A 19006-nucleotide genomic window follows, 5' to 3' on the forward strand; every position below is an offset into this window, starting at 1 on the left:
CTTAGTCTTTTCATTTCATTGATTCATCATTATTACATGACCGATTCCCAGTTAATTTCAAACAGTCTAATTCTTCTATCAGGAGGCCTTCAATTGATGTGACCCTACTTAAAACCACGTACGCTTGCCGAAGTCGATACGGACTGATGGAATGTCCGTGTCATACATTTGTGCTCTCCGGAAACAGGGCCATATAATTTTCTATAATATGTCCGATGACATCATTCACTAGGCCCTTTTTTGGTACCTTGGGAGCTGTCTGACTTGTCCATTTAATCCAAGTCTACAGAAAACCCTGCAGCCTCTTGAACTTATTGAGTTTATTCTCCCATCTTCTCATGACACCCATTCCATCAGTCTCGTTCCCTATACAATTTTTTACAGGTTCCGTGTTGGATGTTCGTCATATTCTTCTAGACGTAATTTCGTACGTACATATATTGCCTGCCTCCTGTGATTCAGTGCCTAACATTCGCATAAGATGTGTAGAACTGTTTCTATCCCTTCGTTGCATAATCTGCAGCTGAGGTCTCCGTTAAACAGCCCTTTTTCATTCAGGTGTCTTCTAAGCGGACAATGACCGGTTAGTAACCTTGTATTTATTCTGAGCCGATCCCTACTATATTAAAGTAGTTCTTCGGTTCTTTTCTCGGACGGTTCCCTAATGAAGGTACTACTGTGTTTGTTACCATCAGGTACTTTTGTCCAGTACTCTGTGTGCTTCTTATTGGTCCATGTCCTAATCTGGTTTCGTATCAATGATTTTGGTACCCCCAGAGCTTGTTCAGGACCTATATATGAAGTTGATGATTTGCGTCTAGCGCATTCATCAGCTTTATCACTACCTGTAATTCCTCTCTGAATGCCCTGACACCCAGTACAAAGTTAATTTGTTCCTGTTTGCAAGTTCATTCAGTTCTTCATGGCATTCCCAGACCAGTTTTGATGCAATTATTTTATTGCAATGCAAATAAATATAGGTTCTTACAACCTACTACACCATTTATTGTCTTCTTTTTAGAGTCGAGGGGGGGTAGGTATTTGAACGTAAAAGCTTGACTCAATATTTTTTCTAGAAATACATTTTTTCATGTGAGCGAACCCTGGATGTGGCATCTATTTCATGGTGGGCCTACCAACTACCTATCATAAACGAATGCGTATCCTGTACTATTTACAGGAGATCTTTCGTACGGAGCCGATCCTGGCAGCAGTATCAGGTCACGTTTATGATTGTCATGCATTGTCATCGATTCTGAACCAGCATGCAAAATTTCAGATCAATCGGATACCGGGAAGTGGGTCAAATTACACTTGCAATATTTGTTAACATGCATGCAACTCAAGTTAAATGAAAGCTTTTAAAGAAGTTTGTCCATTTGGAAAATGTAATTTGTAGAATAAACTTCCCCACGCCATTTTTCAGCGAAAAAATCTTCAACAATTCAATTTCAACTTAGATTGTCCTTTTCGCCCGTTCCTCAAAACATTTTCATGACTTCTATCTTATTCTTGTTCACCTTCATAACAAAACAGGACGATAGATCTTCAGAATCAATAAATTTTCACACAGATGGCTCAACGAATTCTAATGTGTTACCAATACAAAAATTATCAGTAATTAATTTATCAAACATATTTTGTTCACAAATGTTGCGATAGTTGCGATATTAATTTGCAACATAAATATTTTTTACTTATGGATCACTGAATATCAGTTTTTTTCGGTTTGCGCAAATTGAGCATAATTTTTCATCATCAGCTAATGAAAAGTGCATACATAACAAATGCTGACATCAAAAAATCTTGTTGCCTTTGAATTGCTAGCAAAAATTATTGATAACCTCTGATTATTGAAAGAACTATTTCTTCTGATTAACAACATATCTGCATAAATATAAACTTCGTCAAATTATTGTTCGCATAGTAACTGATAGTTCCAAGAGCCAGAAGATGTCTCATTTGAAGCGTCCAGTATTGTTACTTTTAGCGATCTTTTCAAGTTTCGGGGTAGGAAATGGTAAGTACATTTGTTTATCGATCATATTCGTTGAATAACTGAGAAATGTGTGATAGTTTAAATATAGCTCCAATAATATCATGATTATGAGTTGAAAATGCAACTTTTTGTGAATGTGCGGATGTGGATGATCTAATGGAAATTCAGATTAACATCATCAGGTATTACAAAAAACGAAGATAAGCTTCTATTGAAAAGACTTCAATTAAAAGCGCCACGAGAGACAGTATTTTTTTCTAGTGAAAACAAGTGTATTTCACCTATTAAAAACGGTGAGCTTGCAAAATGTATCACGTTTTTTGTAAAAGTCAAAAGTGTTACCCAGTTTCATTCTGATTTAAAATGTGTACTATACTCTAAAATATCATTGCTACAAAAAGTTAGATTTTGATTCAGGCATATTGTTCAAAATTATCTCCGGATTCATAGATTTGACGCTGTGAAGGTTTTTAACAAGCTATACTTAAACAAACAGATCGATATTGAAAAGTTTTGAAACGAAAATCTATCGAATATAGGCATATAAAATGGTTAAGGATCTCGCAGGCGAAGTTTCTTCCTGACGTTTCTCTGATGCGAGTGGCTAGAAGTTCATACATCCTGATTAACATCTCCGATGACTGAGTATTACAGCTGCGTAAGGCTTATTTATATTGACTCCTCAGGTAGTTTGGTGTGCTGTATCTGTATCAGGCTTCGGTAAATTACATGAAGCGTGTTTATATTGATTCACATAGTCTGGTGTGATAATACCTGCACATGGATTTGGTGAATTGGTAAAACGTTATTGATAATTTACCAAATCCAGGTACAGGTAGCATCACACCAGATTACATGTAGGTAAACACACTTTACTTATTTCATCGAAGCCAGATACAGGTGTAGGCACAATAAACTACCTGATGAGTCAACATAAATACGCGTTACGCTGCCGTGATATCTAGTCATCGGAGATATTAACTCAGGCTGTATAAACCTCTGAGGAAGTTAGGCATTCGCGATAGCAAAACGTTAGGAGAAGAATCCAAAAATCCACGGCCTTCAACACGGAATATCTTGAGCGATTATCAATATGGCTTTCGGAAACAAAGATCAACAGGCGACCTTCTATCGTATGTCACCCATATTTGGTAAGGCTCTCCAGCTTCCTGAAAAAACTTTCCCTGCAAGTGTCCGTCGATGGATATCTCTCGAATACTTTCACCATCAACGCTGGTGTTTTCCAGGAATCCATATTGTCTCCAACCCTCTTGTTATTGTATATAAACGACTTACTGGAAAAAAAACAAGAATCCAATATATTGCTGTGCTGACGAAAGCATACTTGTCTCGTCATTCCATTTGGATTCCAGAACATCGGCTGCGGATGCACATTTTCACCGGTAGCAGAAGTTTGCAAATCTTAATGTGGATCTAGGAATGATTTCGAATCGGGCATCGGTTTTCTCCAAAAAAATAAATTTCTCCGAACCGAATATAATAATGTTAGTACAGACAACTCCGCTTTGTACTTCGATAAGTTTGTTGGGGGGTTAACATAGACACCAATATGTCTTGGCACAATCATGTCGCTGGATTGCGAGGGCTGCTTCTCAAAAGCTTGGAACACTGTTCCGAACCAAAAAACTGTACACACCTCAGCAACCTTTGACGCTTTATAAAGCTCAAATCAGACCATATTTGTGGTATTGTTCTCATGTATGGAGTTCCGCCCCTAAGCATACCCTGAAGCTACTGGATTCCATCCAGAAACGAGCCATCCGCCGGATTGGAGGCGCGAACATCACTTGCGGTACATATCAGAAATACGCGACGAACTGTGGCTGCTAATCTTTTTGAAGTTGAACTCAGTACACCACGAACTTCCATGTTTCAGAGCTCTTTCACTTAGAGAACTGCGTTTATGTGGAATGAACTTCCTGAGAACGTTTTTCCGAATAGATTTCGAATTGTATCACTTTCGCACAGGCACCGCCCTTAGAGTGCTTTGAGAATTTTCCTGTTCTTGTGTTTCATCCTCAAAAAAAATTGTGATACTGACAGGCATATAATATCTCATATTTTCACAAAAAAAAGGTTTATGGAGGAAGCCGGCATAATAGATTTCTTGTCGATGCAGGTGATTCTGATTCTATGTATCTTTGGAGAAAAATCATATTCAGATTCAAATGACATCAATGGTGTACATTTTATATGAATTTTCCGCAGATATGCTAAGGTTCGTCCGCCTGATCCTCATAACGATCAGCATAGTTTTTTTTACTTTCTACAAACAAATAACCTTTCTGATAAGATCAACACAATGTTTTCTCCGATTCGAAAGTGTGGTTAAATGATATGGAGGTTGTATAATAATCCATATGTTAGAGTTTGGCGTTCTAGTTCGAAGTATTGTAGTTGAAAATAATAGTTATCATCCAACAAATGAAAGTAAAGGACTTGTAAAAATTCCAACTTTTACTTTTCATCAAGAAGCTGAAGAATAAGAACAATCAAAAATTCACAGTGAGTCAAAATTAATTTCATTTATGTGTGTCTGTGTGTTGATACGCAAGAATTTGCAAATTGGAATTTATGCATAGATTTTGTTTCGTAGATAAGAAGAAAAAAGAAATTTTTGGAGTTTTCTGTTTGTTATATTTTTCATCTGCAAGACTTTTTCAAATTCAGTTCCGTACTATACTCGAAAAACTTTCACTGTTTATAGAATTTTTAAACAGGATGCCGTCCGACTGTCAATTTTGAAATTACAAATGAGAACATATATTTTTTAGTCAATTTTTTTATCGTTATATTCAAATACTATCAAGGAGTCAAATCAACTCAGTTTTGATACGTTGACAATCATCAAGTGGGTGGATAATTTTTTTATTAAGACCAGGATATTCGCTTAAATGGAAGTGATACTCACACAGGCCAACGATGAAAAACTTTTTTACTTAAAACACCATATTATTCTGTTTTTTAGGGTGCTTAATCCAAATATGACACTTATTCAGCCGTATCACCTACCATTTTTTTCACATTTGCACATCAATATATTACATTTTTTGATTCATTACATAATTTAACAGCTTTTATATACTCCAAATAAAATTGTTAAATAATTTGTGCTGGATGTAGAAGAGTTGGCAGCACTGCTGAAACACATTCATTGTCCAGATCAAGGAAAATTATATTGTTCTGTTCACAGCTGATGTTTTGTTTACTGTCAACCTAACCTTACTTTCTGGTTTACAGTACATATGCTCATTAAAAAAACATCAAAGAAACATTACAGACTTTGTGAAAAGGTTTATTTCTCATATTTTGGAATTGAACTTGGTGATCAGGATAAATCTTGGGCCCGCATAAGGTATGTTATGTTTGTGTTGAAGATCGAAAATGGTCAAAAAATGAGAAAAAAGCCTTTAAGTACGCTGTTCCCATAGTATGGAGGGAACCTAGAAACCACATCCATAATTGCTACTTTTGTAGTATTGATATTACTGGCCATAACTCAAAAAACAAGAAGGTATTACGCTTCTCTAACCTAACTTCCGCCATCCGACCAGTAGGACACGATGTAGATTTGCCGGTCCCAGAACCTCCAGATGATTTGAAATATTTTCTGATGTACTGTCAGATACAGATGAGCAAGATGATGAAGAGTTTCAATATTCCAAAGAGTTCCAAATATAGGTCCTAAACTGTTTACACAATAATAACACTTATGAAGAGACCTATGAAAACCTAGAAATAGTGTTGAATAAAATTAGCTATTTGGCTCAGGATTGGATGATATGTGGTGACTTGAAAGTATAATGTATGTTTCTTGGTCAGCAAGGTGATTTACCAAATTTCCATGTTTTTGTGTGAATGGGACAGTAGAGCAAGGGATCAACATTGGTGCAGAACTGGCCTGTGAGAGAGTCTTTAAAACCCGGCGAGAAAAACATTCTTCGCAAAATCCTTGTAGATCCTAAAAACATTCTCTAACTACCTCTGCATATAAAGTTAGGCCTCATGAAACAGTTTGTAAAGGCATTGCCCAAAGATGGACCTTGTTTCAAGTATCTCTGTCAGAAATTTCCAAACCTTTCAGAGGCTAAACTTGAAGAAGACATCTTTGTAGGACCCGACATTCGAAAAACGATGTTCGACGTAAACTTTGAAACCACAATAACCATACATGAGAAAGAAGCATAGGTATCATTCAAGCAAGTTGTTACGAAATTCTTAGAAAATGCAAAAGATCCAGAATATCGTACCATTGCAGCTAGCAATTTTAGGAAACTAGGATGTTCGATAGGTCTGAAAGTCCACTTCTTGAACAGTCATCTTGATTACTTCCCGGAAAATTTGGGAGATTCTAGTGAGGAGAGCAGGGTGAGCGTTTTCACCAAGATATTAAATTGATGGAAAAACGTTACCAGGGCCGCTGGAACATCAACATGATGGGAGACTACTGTATGTCACTTCACCGTGAAGCTCAACAAGCGACTCATCGCAGGAAAATCTACACAAGAAACTTCAAAGAAAACAGAGAAAGGAAGTATAAACCAATTCCATCTGACTAGTGAAACCTACATTACAACACTGTATCATTATTTCAAGTAACCCACTGTAAATAAAAATCATGAAAGTGATTCAATATAGTGTGTCATTAATTTTACCATATACCGTACAGATTTTAAATTATATAAAAAAGTCAATTTCTCAAAACCTATTGGTATTATAAAAAAACTGAGACCAGATTTGGATTGAGCACACAAAAATCTATAAAAATCAGCTATTAAAGTGAACAAAGTTTTCAAAAACATTTTTTGATGGCCTGTGTTATCTTTATTGTATACCACAGCTCATTTTCGAAAATGTGTTCAACAGTGTTCTCTCATTTGCATGAATGAAGCAACCAACGTACTTGAAATACTTTGATATCATCATACCCTTTAAATTTTAAATTTCGATTTCTTCACATCGTACAACACCAAAAAGTTCACAAAAATTTCTGCACCATGAATTGTTTCAAAATTCCAAACAAAAAACTACCCTGAGAAGACTGAAATTTTCAACATTCAATTCATTTGGTTAAATCGCAGATCATTTGGAAAAATATTTCTGAATCCGAAATTTATTGTAAAGGATCACTAGTTTCAATTTGTTGGCGTAATCGTGGAATACCCTACATGGAGATTTTTTATTGCTCCACTCCAGATTTGTGCAGTTCAAAATGATAACAAAAATTTTCAATTTTTTATCAAGTGGGGAATCTTAATATCCTTAGAGCGATTAAATTTCACTAAGAGAATCCGAATCTCCAACTAATAATATCGAGAGTGAATCCAATATTTCCAAAGTCACGCTAAGAAGTGGGTTCAATACAATAATTGTCAAAGAATTAAAAATTACCCAAATCATTGATAAGGCCACCATTGAATATTCAACACTCCTTTAAGAGTTAATTATTTTATTATACATGAAATGTAGGCAAATGAGAAATTTACAACTCAATGGTCATTTCATATTTTGAAAATTGTCAATTCCACATTCAGGGACATACACATTTTGTAGTTTAAATCGAAAGGATTATATTTTTAGAAGTAAATAATTTTTGAGGAATCACACGTTAAAAGGTAAGACTTTGTTAGTCCTCAGCTCGCACAAGTTTCCCAACTTCTGAGAGTTGTCGTATGGGAACGAAAGCTGATTAACGGGAAGACAGAGTTTAAAACAAATTTTTTAATACAGCAAGTTTTTGGCTTTCTACTATTCCATCTTGATACAAAAAATGTGCAAATTTCCCAAAGAAAGGAAGGAAGCAATCAGTTTCAAAAGAAATAACTCTGTACATGTGTAGATCATGCAAAGAAGTAACTTTCAGACACAAACCGGAAGAGGAAGCCCCCTGAAACAGCTACTTTCATATAAATATTTAATTGAGTTCGGAAATGTAGGACTGCGATGAGAATTCAATATTTAATTTTTTTTCATTTGGTTCGTTGCTCAACATTGATTTTAAATTCTTGAAAATCTACCTTATGAGAAAGTTAAACTGAATTTTCAATTTCTCAAACTTTCAGGTAAACCAAGAACTACCCTCAATATAGAAAATTTCTTTCTGGGAACTGTGAAGGTGAATATTATTCGATGTGATTTGAAATAAGTTTTCAAGGTAATATAACTTTGCAGGTATCTCGTAACGATGCAGTACAACTTTGCCGGGAGAGATCGATGGAACTCGTGAGCATTCAAGATTCCGAAAAGAACCATGCTGTTTTTGAGTTGTTGCAGGACAAAGGTGAGTAACAAACTGTAAAAGTTCTATAATCCACAAAAGACTATGAGTTAAGAATCAACAAAAACATGTATTTCTTCATCTTCAGGTATTCCTTACATGATTTGTATCCATAGTGGGAGAATTTAATAAAAAAAGTGTTCTATATCACTGATGAACAAGACAATATTACTAATTGAATTATGTTATAAAGAGAATTATTGCCATACATTCTTTCGGAATTTGTGTATTATATCTGAAAGGGACTACTTTGGAGGAGAGAAAATGGAAATTATCGAATAAATGAGTATTTTTTGGTAAAAATGCAAATCCACTTAATTTTTTAACAGACAGAATAATATTTGGGATCGCCATTCTGTCAAGATACGTCGTACCTTCTGTTGAGATGTCTGAAAATTTCATGAATTTAGTTATTCACTAAACGACAGTCTTCTCTGCTGATGACTTCCAACTGGGTGAAGTTAATCACCATCACCAAGTGGCCACTCCAAGTTTGACTACGAGCAGAAGCTTATGCTGGCTGTAGCTTTTCTGATGGCGTGTATGGCAATTCTTCATCCAGATCGCCCATATACTGAAAAGCTATTTTTGCTTTTCAAATGCCTATATATAGTGAAGAAAGGATTCATAGGGATACTCGCGTTTTTATGTTTTTGAGAATGTTCTGGCAGATTTCATGTATGGTTTCTTGTGATTCGCAATCTTATGCTGAATACGAGTATTTACATCTACATCATCCCAAAGTTGATAATACAGCACATTTCCATGGTCATGCCAGTCATTCCTAATCATGTATGGACGATTGTCTTGCTACAGCCGGATATTCAAATTTTGCAAAATATCGAACGCCATTCGGCGAGTCATATGGGTACACTGTTGAGGATTTTCACGACAAAATTGATATATTGAATTGAAAGGAAAATATATTGGGAGAGATTAGTTTTTGGAAGAAAAAAGCCTTTATAGCTTCTACGTCTCCATCTTTGAACAGAAAAATTGTGGTGAAACTTCCGAAGGAAATAAGAAAACAATTAGGCTCACAATAAACTCTTGACAAAAAAGTTTAGATCATGCATAGGAGTTACGTTCAGATACAAACTGGAAAAAAACCCCGAAACAATTATATATTTTCACATGAACATTGAAAAACAAACAGCTACTGTCATGTCAACTTTGAATTATGCGAAAATTACTTTTTCCTATGTAGTTTGTACTTGAATTATTCGTTACGAAAGTGAATCAGATATCAATCATAGAAACGGTACACAATATTATATAAGAAATTTCAAAACCCCTTTGTTTGACGGAGGTTCACAATGTTTCATGGTGCATTTCATTAGTTCGGACTGCCATTGTCTAATGTGATATAAGTTCATTCGTTTCGATTGTTAGTATCCACAATCGTCTTCGGGTGATAACTGGACTTATTCCTCCGAGATCTGACTATTTATAGGTCATTCCAGTGCTTTCACCTACTCCCTCTTCCCTCTCTACGCTTCATCGGTTTTAGCGAGAGCTGACCGTTCGGCGGGAGTTGGTTGTGTTCCGCTTGATTATAGGTTTCCATATGTTGCGTATCTCTACGCTAGCTTGGCTAAATGCGTTAATGGACAACATATATGCGGCTTTTCTGAATTTCCTTCTAAACCAGTGTTCCTTCTTGTGGACGATTTCAGCTTGAGATGTTGATGAGATGTTGATGAGTCCAAACATGCTCTGTTATTCCTGATTTGCTGGTCTCTCCTCGCTGTGTGTGTTTCTTGTGCTCGGCAAAGCGAACTTTCAATGGCCTCTTAGTTCCACCGATGTATGATTCTCCGCACTTGCAGGGTATCCGGTGAATGCAATTCTTGGAAACGCAGTCCGCGTTTGGAAGCCTGGTTTTCGTGAAACTGCTACGGACAGTGTTCCCAGATCTGAAGCAGGTTCTGATATTATACTCCGACAATCCTCTGATGTAGGGAAGTTCAAGTACTGGTTGTGGCAGCTTCTCTTCCTTGTGAGGCTCTGGCTTTCTTCTAGCCAAAGTCTGTTCCACCATCACTTTGGAGTAACCATTCCGTTGAAGGTCATTTTTGATGATGCCTAGTTCCTTTTCCAGACCTTCCTTTGTATTACAAAGCCCGAAAGCAGGGTCTACTAGAGTCTTGATGATTCTCTCTTAGTCGATTGATGGGGGTTTGATTCCTGGTTCAGATACTGTCCCGTGTGAGTGGGTTTTTGATAAACAGATGTTTTTCATGTAGTATCGGTCCTCTTCACCAATACGTCTAAGAATGACAATTCGTTGTGGACTTCCTTCTCTATTGTGGAAGTGATGAAAGGACTCACGTTGTTGATGTGCTTCAGGAAGGTGTCTAGTTCTGGATTCCCATGGTTCCATATTATCAAGGTGTCGTCCACGTATCTCAACCAGACTCGGGGTTTCTTGTGAGCTTCTTCAATGGCCAGAGTTTCAAACCACTCCATATATATTGGCTATAACAGTGACAGTGGCTATCCTATTGGCAGTTCTTCATCTTGCGTAAAGAATTCGTCCTTCAGTTGGAAGTAGCAGTTTCGTCCACAGCATCCTAGTAATTCCATGAGTAATTCTATCGATAAGTTCGTTCTATCTCCCAGGTCCCAATCTGCGGATATCTTCTCTGTATGATTTGAAGTGCTTCTTTAATAAGAACGTTGGTGAATAGGAATTTCACGTCGAAACTGATGAGTTAATCTGGCTCTTTGACTTCGATTGCCCCTAGTAGATGTGAATTCTTCACAAAAGATGATGTTTTTCCTTGCAGTGGTTTCATTATTGGTAGCTAAAATCTGGACAATTTCTAAGTAGTTGAATCTCTGGAGATAATGATAGGTCTGAGCGAAACATCTTTCTTGTGGATTTTGGGTAGTCAACTAATGAAATTCAAAACCCTATTTGGGAAGATCCTATCCTACATAACTATGGTTTGTCAAAAAATATAAGCTGAACTAAGGTCTAGAGTTTCCAAAACCTTGCATGAATATGAACCAATTTTTTCTCTATCTGCAAAAATAATTATGATGATAGTAAAGAATTTCTGATGAATGAAGTTACAGAAAATTGTTAATTGTCTGTCTTTTAGGCTATGAGAAAGTCGAACAGTTCTCACTTATTTAACTAGTGATTAGGAAAATATATTGTTTTATTCAGAATACATAGTGATATTCGCCCTTTTATCATGAAATAGTTCATTTAAATATAAGTTTGATCATTCATTATTATAACTCCACCAAATATAAATTAAACTACACCTGAAGTGTTTCTTTCAAATAAAAAATATCATCGAAATCAGTCTACGTTGGAATTATTTATAGTTGAACAAAGGAATATTTTAGCGAATTGAGGTACTCCTCCCTTTTTTGAAGTTGGTTAAAAGCATCCATATACAAAAGACTACTGAATATGGGATGATATTCAGTCAGATGATAATAATTTGGCTAACAATACTGTCTATATCTCAATGAGCACAGTATTCATAAATAAATAATCTACCTTGAAATGTTCTGACTAACCATTTGTTGCAGATTATAGTCATCCCGTTTGGACATCCGGAAATAAAAATTCTGACGGATCAACCTGGACCTGGTTGAATGGTGAGAAGTTCACATATTTCAACTGGGGTCCGGGAGAACCTAATTCGGCTAGAGGAAATGAAAGTTGCTTGGAAGTTTTTAAAAAGCAATTCGATGTTCTGTGGAACGACCAACCCTGTGAAGATAAACGTGCTTATGTTTGCGAAAAAATACAAAACAAATGCGATACGAAACTGGTCAGTGTTAGCGTGAATAAAAAAATGTGTTCTATAAGCACGTCAGAACCAAGCACACCACCAAAGAAATTCTATCTCAGTACTCAGAAGGTAAGATGAAAGATATAAAATAATTACATGATTTGTTATTTTTACTCACATGCGAATAACTTTAAAAAATTCTACTTGTTTGACATTGATTTCTGTTTTCCTTGAGATTTCGAATGATCAGAAAAATAGTCATATGATTTACATAATGTTCATTCAAATGGAGGTTATTGTTGAAACTGTTAATGAAAAATTATTTTTTCTGAATTTGATGCCCATAGACCAAATTTCAGTAGCATAAGAAGATTCAGATTTTCTCCCTTTTCTGTAAACTATGCCTCTGTTTATGTACACTACATAAAACATTTCAGTTTCGACTATGTTTTATTCCATATGATGGAATGGTTATTTGTTTTCGATCATGTGTAACGTAACTGCCTTCCCCGCTGGGAACTGAATCAGGTTTTTAAGAGTACGGCAGGGCCGTACTCTTTCCATACACCACTCGCCATACAAACTGATCGGCTTTGTTAAGTATGGGTTGAAAATAAATTAACTTTGCAAACAATTTTTTCTTGATATTCTAGATATTCTAGATATTCTGAATAATAATCGTATTTTTGGAATCGAGAAAATCAAAATTTGGTTATTTCTCTACTGAATCGAAACAGAAATGTATGCCAAAGTCAAATTTCGAATGAAGCTATCAATGAAAAAATCACATTTGATGTGGACTTTATTGATCACACTATACATTTTACCTTCTGAAATAAATCAAGTAGTCTCAGTTGACAAGTCTTTGGTATCACATTCTGCTATTTTCAACTATTTCCAAGCCAATCTTTCGAATGTCATAAACGACTTTTTGGCATTGTTGCGGAAATTCTTTCAAGTAATGAAATCTTTCTTCATTTCATATTGTTCAACATATTCATATTATTCAACACAACAGTTATGATACCAAAAAGGAAATAGATGGGAATTACAACCTACAAACATTTTCGCACATGCAATTTACGAACGACTCACACTTGGACAACCTTTCGATACCCTTCTGACATCACTGAATTTCGCTCATGTGGTTGTCTTTTTTTAGTTTCCATCGTTTCTGTCAGTTTCTGAAATTGTCCTCAGTACATAATACTTTGCTTGGGCTATAAAAGTTTATTTTTGGCCCATGAAAATCGTTAACATAACATAACAGAATTATTTTTTTCCATTCAGGAATTATCCAAGTATTATAATAAATATGTTTTATCACAAAATTATATCACAAAAATCGTTCATCTTGGTGCATACTCATGATTAAATTACGATTCCTATCCAGCTCACTCAAGTAATTTTGTTAGAAACGGGTCCAACAATATTTGTGTGTGGGTTAATGATTCCTACTATTTTTCGTGTTTTAGCCATAAACAATCTCAACAATTTTGCATTATCAAAGAAAACATGGTATACACTCCTCCCTTTAGATGGTTAACGTTTCGAAAAAAAATCTTTTCCATTATCAAATAGCAAAAATTCACTCGTGAAGTTGAAGACCGACCCAATCGAAAACACGTGTAATTTCTTTGAGAAATATCCAGTTGTAATATTCGATAATCTACATGAATATTTACATGCAGGATGTGTTTCCACAATTCATATTTTTCTTTTATTATAAGATCAATAGTCACGATACTGTTATCTTTCTTTTTTCTTACATCCAGGAGTCTTGAAGTTTCATCTGTATATAAGATTTTCCACAGGAATAGGAATTTATCATCATTGAAACGATTTTGGAGGAAAACGCCTATCCGGAAGGACAGTTTTTAGAGACATGTCATACCTCATGTTCTTGGTTATTTCAAAAAATGGAAACGAGATATCTTCTGACACAAACTAAACCCGAAAATACGGATGAATAAAAAGATTGTATTCATATTATACCTTGTTCCTATAAAGAAATTCTGCCTTTTGACAAAAATGTAGAAGATGTTATTTAAGAATTTCAAAAACTACACCTCACGATTTGATTTCCACAAACTTTATTTGAATAAAATTTCACAACATGTTTCGCTAGCTTTCTCACTTGAAAAAGCTTTCTCACTTGATAAAGCTGCTGTGCTAGCGAAACATGTTGTGATATATTGTTCAAATAAAGTTTGTAGAGATCAAATCGTGACGTGTAGTTTTTGGAATTACTGTGGATCTTCATCAAGTAACGGCCGAATCAATCAGAAAAATATTATTTGAGAATTTTCTACATTATTCATATCTACTACATGTTGTATTACATTTCGTCAATAAAATCGATTAATATTATTATTATATAAGTGAAACTTCGAAACACCTAGATGTAAAAGAATACGAACATCGTACACATAAAAAGAGGAGACTGATAACGGAATCGGATGAAATGAAATGAGACAAAATATGTTACCCTGAAATTCTCCGCAAAAATGGGAAATCTTAAAGAATCCGCATGTACTCAGTCTTTCACCACATATCAAGTATATTTCAACCAACTCTGTGGAAATGGATCGTATCTGGTTACCATTATCAAGATAAGGGGTTGTAAACATAACCTATAACATATGAACCTTCATTACCGAATATGACATCTGTACACTTAATTTTTTTATTTTTGTCAAAGAAATAATACCTATGTTCGATTGAGGCGCTCAGTTTGTCCTTTGTTACACTTCAGGAAATTCCCTATCGATTCAACTTTATTCATTTTTACACACTGTGCAGGGTCTGGTTGAACACTCAAAGGCAAGACGACATCATTTCAATAACCATTTTATAATGTTCAGAATAATTTTTTTCACATCCAGCCACAGAAATCGGTCTTGCACGAAGCAATGCTGCCACCCATTTTTTCGAACTTTGTATTGTTATAAAAACAATTCTTTAAATGATAAAAACAATTTAGTTCTTATGTAGTCGCCTCCTGCTTAGGAGACCTTTTGGTTTTTTTTCACTTATACATCCCCCTTTACGTGGTTATGCGAACCAATCCGGCCTGGATACCGGCGGATACTCACACATTTCCGGACGTTATCAGCACGTCCGTCCTCTACCACGGCCATCTCGGAACTCCCAGGAGAAACTGTTGAAAAACGAATCATTTTGAATGCCACAAATTGGACAGTTCTCTTCAGTATCTTATCGAAAAATTACATCATCATGCTGACAGAGAAAGATAGGGGGGATAAAGAGAATGAAAACAAGTCATGATTGCATGTATTACACATTTTACTATATTCCAGGTGTACGAGTATGTATGATATTATTCAGCTTCAGACGAAAACCATAAAATCATGAACATTTATGCGCCGCTTTCAATAGTTTTGTTCTCACTACAACCTACATTTACTAGTGACACTTTCATTTTCAGGCTACTCGTTCTCAAGCGTTGAAGCATTGTTCGGATATGTTTATGCAACTCGCCATTATTCGTAATGCGGAAGAAAATCGGGCATTATATGAAGTGATGAAAGAAAAAGGTGAGTGATCTAGTCATTCTGGGGCGCTGAGCCCATATTGGAATGTAAAATTATGTGCTTATGTTTATATGAATTGTCACAAATCAGTTTCAAGAGCAGAGCCATACTCTACTTCACTTGACGATAAATGAAAATTCACTTCATCCATATTTTAACGTAATATAGAAATGTTCAGCTTCAATATTTCATTTCTGAGCGGTGAATTGGCGCAGTGGTGATGCGCCCGGCTCATGAGTGGAAGATGATGAGTTCGATCCCAACCTCGACCAATTATTTTTCTCGAGAGAATGTATCTAGTTGAAGCTGGGATGATTCTGCAACGTTACATGGCTGAAAGACTGCGAATAGTCATGATGCTCCATATGTGGCTCGGGGAATTGTTAACATTACTTACCCAGGACACCAGGCTAATGACCAATGTAGTCGGATGCCGATGACATCAAGAAAAAAATCATTTCTGAAACTTTTTTGAATATGCATTCACGTAACTCCACTGATAGAGTTACAACGACGAATAACCTCGAACTTACAAACTATATTGAAAGGATGCTTGATTGTCATGGTTGAGTAATGTTCAAGATGCACAGAAACCCCGGTGTTTTTACCGATTCGCTTTTGTTTTGCCGAAAAATTTGGACGTTAAAAATGATAAAAACCTAACTTTGTACATATGTTGATAGATCGTGCAAGAATTCAAATCTGTCGCTCGTAATTTGTTCAGATCTTCAATTTTTGAATCATGATGCGAAAAACATCTATCACTAGATATCAAATACATTCAAAATTGAAGTACCAACTTGATTATCAAACAGTGTCACTTGAGGTGTAGTCAGCACCTCTGTGAATGTGAGGAATACTTGTCGTATGATAATCTTAGCCAATGTCCTACATGGGTTGAAAAGTATCGGATCCAACACATAGATAGCGCCAGTCACTGCTTTCACCGCTTTTTCAGTCAGTATTTACCTTCAAAAGTCATTCGTTAGTGAGTTATTGTGCTATCCATTCAGTCTAGAAATCAGAGAGTTTTTGATGGTGCAGAAACTCATGAAAACCCTTTAGTCAGGGAATCTATGGATTATACTGTAGACGACCCCTCCCGATATAGAAGGCCCCGATACTCTGTCGAATGAGGCCCCTATGTCTTCCGTTTGAAGATGAACAATTTTTTCATCCAATTCACCCCAGCCAGGTAGGGGTACACCGTGAAGGCCGGTACTGATGTCTGAGGACATTCATGCCGCCATACCATCAACACTCACCATCAGTTATGACCCGTTTGTCCTTCTGGCAAACATCTGTCCAAAGGGTAAGGGAGCCAGGCTCCAACATGTTTAAAATCAAGACGACGTGTAGGTTATTGTGCTAAGAGTGACATTACTTTTGTTATTTTCAAAACAATGGATCAAAAGCAATTTCGCCTTTTAATTTTGAACTGCTTCTTGATTGGAAACAATACCGTACAAGCCTAGCAATGGCTTAAAAAGTTTTATAAGGACTCCACTTCATGAGGAACGTTCGTTTGCTGACTCAAAACGTGGTCGTAGAGACACCGATGATAGAGAACGCATTGGACGTCCAAATGAGGCAGTAACACCAGAAAACATAAAAAAAAATCAACAAACTCGTTTCGAATCATCGAAAAAGTGAAGCTGCGTGAGTTAGCTCAAATTGTGAAGTTATCAAAAGAATGTGTTGGCTTTATATTCCATGAGCATTTGACTATATAAAAGCTCTGCTCAAAGTGGGTGCCGGGCGAGCTCATTGTTGACCAAAATCAAGAACGTCTTGATGTTTCTGAGCAGTGTTCGGCCATGTTTAAACATTACGAACCGGAATTTTTACGTCGATATGTGTCAATGGATGAAACGTGGATTCATCACTCCACTCCGGAATCAAAACGATCGTCATCTGAGTGGAAAGCAGCTGGTGAACCTCGTCCAAAGCTCCCGAAAGCACAACAATCAGCTGAAAAGGTTATGGCTTAGGTATTTTGGAATATGCGTGATGTAAAATTCATCGACTATCTTGAGAAGGGACATATCATCAATGGTGAATATTATATAGCATCATTGGAGCGTTCGAAGGCCGAAATTACAAAGAAATGACCGCATATGGTCGTTTATTTTATCAAGACATCGCACCGTGTCACAAATCAATCAAAACAATCGTAAAACTACATAAATTGAACTTCAAATTGCTGTCGCATCCACCGTATTCGCTAGATTTGGCTTTCAGCGACTACTGGCAGACCTCAAAAAATACTCACCGGTAAGAAATTTCGCTCGAATGAAAAGGTTATTGCTGAAACTGGGACCTATTTTGAGGCAAAAATAAACCAATTCTACAAAAGTTGAATTTAAATGTAGGAGCGGCGCTGTGATAATTGTGTGGCTCTTGATGGAGATTTGTCTCTCTTCTATAAATACGGGAAGTACTCAAGTGACTTGGCACATTTGATTTCACCAATAGCGGTGAATATCAGAAATACGCGACGGACTGTGGCTGCTCATCGTTTTGAGGTTGAACTCAGAACACCTCGAACTCCACTGGAGAACTGCGTTTATGTGGAATGAACTTCATGAGAACGTTTTTCTAAATGAATATAATCTCCAGCGATTCAAATCCAATGTGAATCGCCACTTTCGCACAAGCACCGCTCGTAGAGTGCCTTGAAGATTTTTATGTAGTGCTTGTGTTTTGTCCTTCAAAAAAAATCGTAACACACGATTAGAATGAATGTTGTAGATGATTCATTATATCCATTAGCTATATGAAAAATTTTAATTTCATTTCGATTTTTTTCAAACACTGCAGAGAAATATATTCACTGCCTTGGCATATCTTTTCAAATATGTTGTTTATTTTTCAGAAGTGAATGCCTATTGGACTGCAGGAAATAGAAAACCTAATCGACAATGGGAATGGCTGAATGACGAACCCATAACGTACTTCAATTGGAGAAAAGGAGAACCCAATGCTTCCATGAACCTAGGAGTATGTCTTGAAGTTTTTGTTTCTGGAGATAAAGTGGAATGGAATGACCAAAATTGTTCAGACCAACGATTTTTCGTTTGCGAAAAAGAAGATCCTGTTGTGAAAATTGATGTTGAAGGAAAATTATTCATGCCGGATGATTCAGGTTCCAATCAAAGCAAACATAACTGTACTGTAGTTATAAACACAGTGTAAATACTCATAAATAGTACACTGTCAAGTGAACTAATGAAGAATTATTAAATTGATGTTATATCTCGAATAAAGATGATTTTATCACACGGGGTGTCTTACCGTCCTACCGTTCTACTAGTCTAATCAACAAGTTCAAAAACATGAAAAATAGAGATGAAGGTCCTGAAACTATGAGCGGTAGCTCATTAGATTCTGAATCACCTCT

General features: G+C 36.1%; 1 protein-coding gene across 1 annotated transcript; it reads left to right on the forward strand.

The window, feature by feature from the left end:
- Positions 1-1874: 1874 nt before the first annotated feature.
- LOC111511327 (uncharacterized) lies at positions 1875-18887 on the forward strand. The gene is made up of 6 exons (XM_023167347.2): positions 1875-2020; positions 8083-8135; positions 8192-8300; positions 11847-12181; positions 15501-15609; positions 18482-18887. Exons 1-6 carry the CDS (start codon positions 1954-1956, stop codon positions 18799-18801), a joined length of 993 nt encoding a protein of 330 aa, XP_023023115.2. The 5' UTR covers positions 1875-1953; the 3' UTR covers positions 18802-18887.
- Positions 18888-19006: the final 119 nt, after the last annotated feature.

Source organism: Leptinotarsa decemlineata, unplaced genomic scaffold (genome assembly GCF_025532065.1).
Source record: "Leptinotarsa decemlineata unplaced genomic scaffold, Ldec_3_MD MMD2_P_RNA_scaffold_2, whole genome shotgun sequence".
Lineage (NCBI taxonomy): Eukaryota > Metazoa > Arthropoda > Insecta > Coleoptera > Chrysomelidae > Leptinotarsa > Leptinotarsa decemlineata.

Excerpts from the sequence above, each read along its gene's own strand:
- LOC111511327 (XM_023167347.2), top strand. The coding sequence starts at position 1,954 with ATGTCTCATTTGAAGCGTCCAGTATTGTTACTTTTAGCGATCTTTTCA. Across the intron at positions 12,182-15,500 it reads TCTATCTCAGTACTCAGAAG|GCTACTCGTTCTCAAGCGTT; the intron begins GTAAGATGAAAG and ends TTTCATTTTCAG. Across the intron at positions 15,610-18,481 it reads TGAAGTGATGAAAGAAAAAG|AAGTGAATGCCTATTGGACT; the intron begins GTGAGTGATCTA and ends TTTATTTTTCAG.